This window comes from Halyomorpha halys, unplaced genomic scaffold (genome assembly GCF_000696795.3).
Source record: "Halyomorpha halys isolate HHAL.00 unplaced genomic scaffold, Hhal_1.1 Scaffold2246.1, whole genome shotgun sequence".
NCBI lineage: Eukaryota > Metazoa > Arthropoda > Insecta > Hemiptera > Pentatomidae > Halyomorpha > Halyomorpha halys.
In genome coordinates, this window is record NW_027109453.1 from 59,886 (window position 1) to 65,906 (window position 6,021).

At 31.0% G+C, this 6,021-nt stretch overlaps 1 protein-coding gene across 8 annotated transcripts in view; it reads left to right on the forward strand.

Moving 5' to 3' along the window:
• Positions 1–6,021, forward strand: part of LOC106691322 (methyl-CpG-binding domain protein 5/6 homolog sba-like) — a 30,344-nt gene that overhangs the window by 10,771 nt on the left and 13,552 nt on the right. For 5 of the 8 annotated variants that reach the window (XM_067047632.1, XM_067047631.1, XM_067047633.1 and 2 more), the window contains exons 5-7: positions 1,912–2,027; positions 2,098–2,250; positions 3,542–5,687. In XM_067047632.1, coding sequence (XP_066903733.1) covers positions 1,912–2,027; positions 2,098–2,250; positions 3,542–5,687 — 2,415 coding nt within the window. The remainder of the gene's footprint in view (positions 1–1,911; positions 2,028–2,097; positions 2,251–3,541; positions 5,688–6,021) is intronic. The other 3 variants (XM_067047637.1, XM_067047636.1, XM_067047635.1) reach the window with 3 other exon arrangements.

The window sequence follows — 6,021 nt, forward strand, 5'->3', positions numbered from 1 at the left end:
GACGTTTCAGCTATTCTCAAGGCTATAATATAGGCCATTCTCAAGGATACAAGCTATAAAAATTGTTTTCATATTACACTATATTACCTCCTCACATAATACTAATGTTCTTGAACATACCTTACTCATTGAATTGTCATAATTCATTAAAAAAATTTTTTTTGCAGGCTAACTGCCCATGTCTTATATATTTAAAAAGCAAAATAAATATTAAACTAATATCATAACAGTTTCAATCATTTCTTGAAATTGATTATTTATTTATAAACCACATAATTTCAATACAAAATTATTCTTAAAAAATTGTTTTTCCTTTTCTAATAACCTCAACATTAAAACCTACCTTCAACAGGTTAGGACTCAGTTATCACTTTATCACTAAGCTTAATTTATTTACAATTCAATTAACATTATTTTTTTATTTTTTGCTTATAATTTAACATTATTTAAAAACATAATTACTGAATTTTTATTATATACATACTGAAGTAAAAGAACAAAATTAAAACAAAATGTTAATTATATTGTTAATAAATTAAGCTTAGCAATAAAGTGCTAACAGAGTACTACAAAAACCAAAAGCCGCTTTCTGTAAAGTAGGCCAGAAAAATATTTCTTAATAAAAAGTGAGTCAAATTCGTTTTTAGAGTGCTTAAAAAACTCTTGAATATGAATTGAATGTAATCAAAAAATATTTTATCTGGGCGATTTAAAAAAAAAAAAAAATTGTATGCTTTGTTTAATTAAAATCATTCCATTTTATCTCAAGTGAAATCGTAATGAATATATTTTTGGAGTAACAGCCTGGTTGTCCTTACACTATGCCCAGAATAAGCCAGGTCCTAGCCATAGTTAATTCAGGGCTTCAAATTCTGTGTTGGTAGAAGATTTAAAAAAAAAAAAAAAAATAGAAATAGGAAATTTAAATATTCCTGTTAATGGATGAGACTATGAAGAAATAAAATAAAATAGCCGAAAGACAACGCGGGAGAAAAAAAAAAAGAAGGAAAATGTGAACATGCACTGTATTGTGGTTGATAAAATAAAGAATAAAGTAAAACAATATTTGATATTGAAATAAATAATGTTATGAAATAGAAGAAGATATAAAAGAAAGAAACTACAAGGAAAATGATAAATGATAAGATGCTTGATAAAACAGAAAAAAAAAAAAATAAGAAAACTTCTTTAAAAGATAAAAATGTACAAAAACAATAAAAAGCAATTGTAATAAAATAAATAAATGGAAATTAAAAGGATACTAATTGGATCTAGAATACTACAAAATGAAACTAACCTAAGGAGCTCTGGACAAAAACATTAATAAATTACAATAGTAGATTTAAGTAGTGATTACAAGTTACTATTGGTTTTAATTAATAATAGTTATAGTTCATTACTATTGCTATTATAATGTGGACTGTGGAAACAGAAAGATATGTAAGAATAGATGAGATACTTACAGAGGTGAATATGTACAGATTGAAAAAGATAAAAGTAAGATAGATGGATTGATGAAGACGATAGAGATAAAGTAGATTGAAGATAGGTAGACAAACTGATAGGTGTAGAAAGAAGAAATAAACTCATACAGTGCACACATTCTCATTCTACTAGGTACATTAAAAAGACACTGTTATCTATAAGTTGGTAGGAATCACCTCTGTTTGCAATAACTTACTTTAAGATTTTTATGCTATTGTAATACAATAGCTCAGAAATTCAATAGTGTATGATTTAAGATGGTAAGGAGTAAATTAAAAGGAAGTAAAGAGAGGTGATTTCAGTTTGAAATTTAATTAGTATACATTTATCAAATTAAAATATTAATGGGACAATAGTGTCCTAAACTTCTATATCAACTTTTGTATTCATGGATAGTCATAACAGATATTGTGGTTTGATTTTTAGCAGATGATTTCCGAAAAAAGAAACGGAGATTTGGCCCACCACTACCTCAAACACATTTGCCTCATAATGAACGTGGATTCAAGGATCAAGAACATACTGCTACTTATAATGGCTTGGTAAATATACCTACTTTTTTTTTTTTTTCTTTTAATTTAAAATCTATTTTGTTATTATTTTTTTCCCTAGCCTTGGAGGGATAGTAATCAAGAATTTCCTCAGGAGCCTTACAGTAATGGTTACCAGCTTAAATATGAAGTTACTGGAAATCCACAATACCAAAAGGTTCAGGAGATCAATAGGTTTGGCTCGCCAAATCCTATACCACCGCAATCACAGCAGGTTTGTTATTTTATATATCTTTATTTCTTCTTCTTATTATTATTAATTCGGAAATAAACCCAAAGTAAAAATCTTGATTTTTGAATGATTGGTAAGCAGTGTGTATAGATAACTCATAGGCATTTTCAAGTTCAAGTTTTTAAAAAAATATAAAAATATTGCTATGAAGTGTTAGCTAATGATTAGAGGCCTGATTTTTGTGCAGTAAAAAACTCAAAATGTGCAACATCGTGCATAAAACCCAAAATAAGCATTAAAAACCCAAATCCTGCAATAATCAACTTTAATGTCTAATTTATAATGCTAATATAGTATAATCTCGGTAATTGGAACTAATTGTTGCATTGTGGTGTTTGTATTACAGAAAGTAGGAGATTTTTAGGAAAAATGGCGTAAAAAAAATTCAAGAATATAAATGTGTACTATTTATTTTTTTACATATTTATTGGAAATTTGAAAATTTGAAGTTTTAAAGAATTAAAAAGTTTTTTTTTTACATCCCTACCAGTGCTAAATGATGATTTAATTTGATAAAATCATAAGATTGTTCATTTATAAGTGGAAAAAATTATAAACAAAAATATAAAATACTCTTTGTATGGATTTATTTAAAACATGATTTTGAAAAAATGAGTTGTATCAACAAATTTGTATTATACATGTTTATACTATTCTAGTATTTTTACTGAATTAAATGATTTATACAATAGATATTATTTATTTCTAATCCCTAAAAAGTATATTATGAACCTTCACATAGGAATTATTACCTGATATTGAAACTGTAAAAATTTATGTTATGAGAAATTCAGTTCAAACATTAAATGTTATGCTACAAAAATCGAAATTTTTAAACCCAAAAAGATTAAAATGTTCAATCTGGTACATATAGGTTTTTCAAATATAACCAGGGTATATAATAATTTTTGTTTGTAGGAAGATAGTCCAGATGGTAGTCAATAGAGGTACCAAAATAGTAGAAAGAAAATTTTATTTTTAACCAAATTTTGGTTGACAAGTTGATTAACTTCATACAGTCAACTATCTTCTTCTAATAATTATTGTTTGTTATCAGTAGAATTTTATGAAAAGAGAGATTAATAAATGGGTTGTTTATTTTAATTTTAAAAATACTTCTACCATTTGATTTGAAATCAATTTATTAAAATTTGGTGATTCTGAGAATATATATAATAAATTGGTGGTTCTCACAATTTAAATTGATACTAATTTCAGTTATGACAATTGTCATGATTTGTTTTTCTTTATTCTTGAATTTTTGTTTCCCCAGGTCAATTATGAACAAAGAATATCTTCATATGGTTCCACCTCCTACGAAGCAAAATATAAGAGTACTCAGGGAGTGGAATATATTCATTCCCAGGAAATGCAGCAGCAACAGCAACAACCTGCCCCGCCGCCTGTTCATACAGTTCCTACTGGTCTAAATGTCAACAGGACTCCTCCGTGGCAGCAGAATAAAACGCAATCGAATAGCTTCGAAAGGATTCCTACCTTCCATCAAAATAATAATCCCTCTAGTACGGTTTGGAATAATGATTTGAAAAAGAAGCAAACTAAATTCATCAGGAAGAGATATTCTGATGATAATATGAACCCCAGCACTCCAGAACCCCCACCAAGCTTTATGGAAGATCCTAGCGGTTACTTAGCCCAACAAACCGCACTTCTTAATAGCACTATTTCTCGCCAAAGCAGCCCAGCTGTAGATGGCGTTCCTTTACCTAGTTCTTTAAACAAATACACCTCTAGGCCTAAGTGTAAGAGTATTATTACTAGTCGTTTTCCAGATTCTTCAGTCGAGAGGCGGAAGCCAGAAGAGCCAAGCTCTACACTACCCGATAAGAATATAGATGACAGGGGACCTATTCAAGGGACAACTGTAAGTACGAGTAACCGCAGCCCTGTAGAAGTTAGACCTCCTGAAAATGTTGTTACGACAATGGCTTCAGGACACACTGCGAGTAGTAACACCATTACTTCTGTATTAGCTGGTAAGGCGAATACTGCTACTGTGTCTGTTAGCAATCCAGGTATACAACAAAAACCTCAGCAAAACGACGAGAGTGGAGTTCAGCAGGATGACTTGAGGCAAATTCTGGTACCGAGTCCGGGGCAGTTAGTAGTCGCTAATTCAGTCTTACCTGGCCAGAGCAAACCAGTCATAAACCAACCAACAGTTCTTCTTCCTGGTCCACTGTTGCTACAGCCCAGTGTTGTTGTGGACGGCTTAAATACTACGCTTCAAATTCCACAAATAGTCAGCAATGTTGTTCAAAATCAAGTTCTCGACGACACAGCTTTATTATCACCAGAGTCTAAGCGGAAAGCAAATTTGAAGAAAAGAAAACTTTCACCTACAATCGGCTCTATGCTCCTTTCTCCACAAGGTTCTAATAACGTAATGGTTCAACAGCAGCAGCTAAACGCACCCATGCTTCAAGCTCTTACCATTTTACCTGGAAAAACAGGCTTTACTGGCACTCAACAGTTAATTACAACAAACATGCTCCAACCTCTAAATCTTGTTCAGAACTTTCCGATTCAGCAATTCATCGTTCCTACTGGTGTGGGGAGTATGGTAATGTCTGACGGTACTATCCTTCAAGATACTGTACAACTCAACTTGTTGACTCCCGTTCAAAATACTGGTGTTTTTAGTAACGGGCAAAATTTACTTACTCCTGGTATGGTAATTCGTACTCCAAGTAGCCAAAGCAGTAGTAAAGTAATTCAAAACAATCAATTCTTGAATTCGCCAAATCAATTTGTCGTGAACAATGCTTTTACAGGGCCAGTTAGTCCGTTATTGAATGTTAGTCCTACTCAGTGTAATAGGAGCCAAGACTTCCTATCTCAAAATGTCGTCGTCCAGCAACCAAGTACATCTAATACAACAGTAGTTCAACAAAATACTACAATAGTTCAGCAGACAACAATGGTTTCGAACCAACAAACCCAACCTACTCCTACATTAAATTTGAATCAAAATTTTATTCTGAACGACAAGCCCAATTTTATTCTGACATCAGAAAAGCAAAATTTCATTCTGAGCCCGAACAATGACAAGATAATAATAAATCCTGAGAATATGAGGGCTAATTTTGTTTTAGGAAACGTTGATAAACAGAACTTTGTTATTAATAATATGGAAAAACAACAAAATCTCATTATAAATAATTATGAAAAGAACTATATTGTGGATAAGAAGAATTCGGTTTCGACGCAGACTCAGGTAGCCAGCCCTGGTCTGTATCGTGAGAGTCCTCCAGATACTACGACTCTCAGCCCCGTGGACCAAGAAGTAACAACCTCCTTGCAGCCCACATCTCCTCAGGAGTCGCTGCCAATGGTGCATTGTGTGTCCAGTTCCAGCCATCATGATGACCAATCATTCTCGGTTGAAAGCTATCTAGGTACATATTTAGTTTTATTGTTTTCTATAATCATTATTATCTTATCAAAAACTAATAAGAGTATTTAAAGAATAAATGTGAGAAATAAAAATTCATTTAATCAAAATTCTATGCTAATTAGTAGAAAGAAATTAGTGAAAATAAGTAGTTTCCAGTTATTATTTATAAACTATTATTTTAAAATTTATTTATTTTATCATATATATAAATAATGGACCTTATTATTTAAAATTATGAAGAAGGTGGTCAGGGGTGCAATTGAGAAATTTGAAAATTTGAAGTTTTAAAGAATTAAAAAGTTTTTTTTTTACATCCCTACCAGTGCTAAATGATG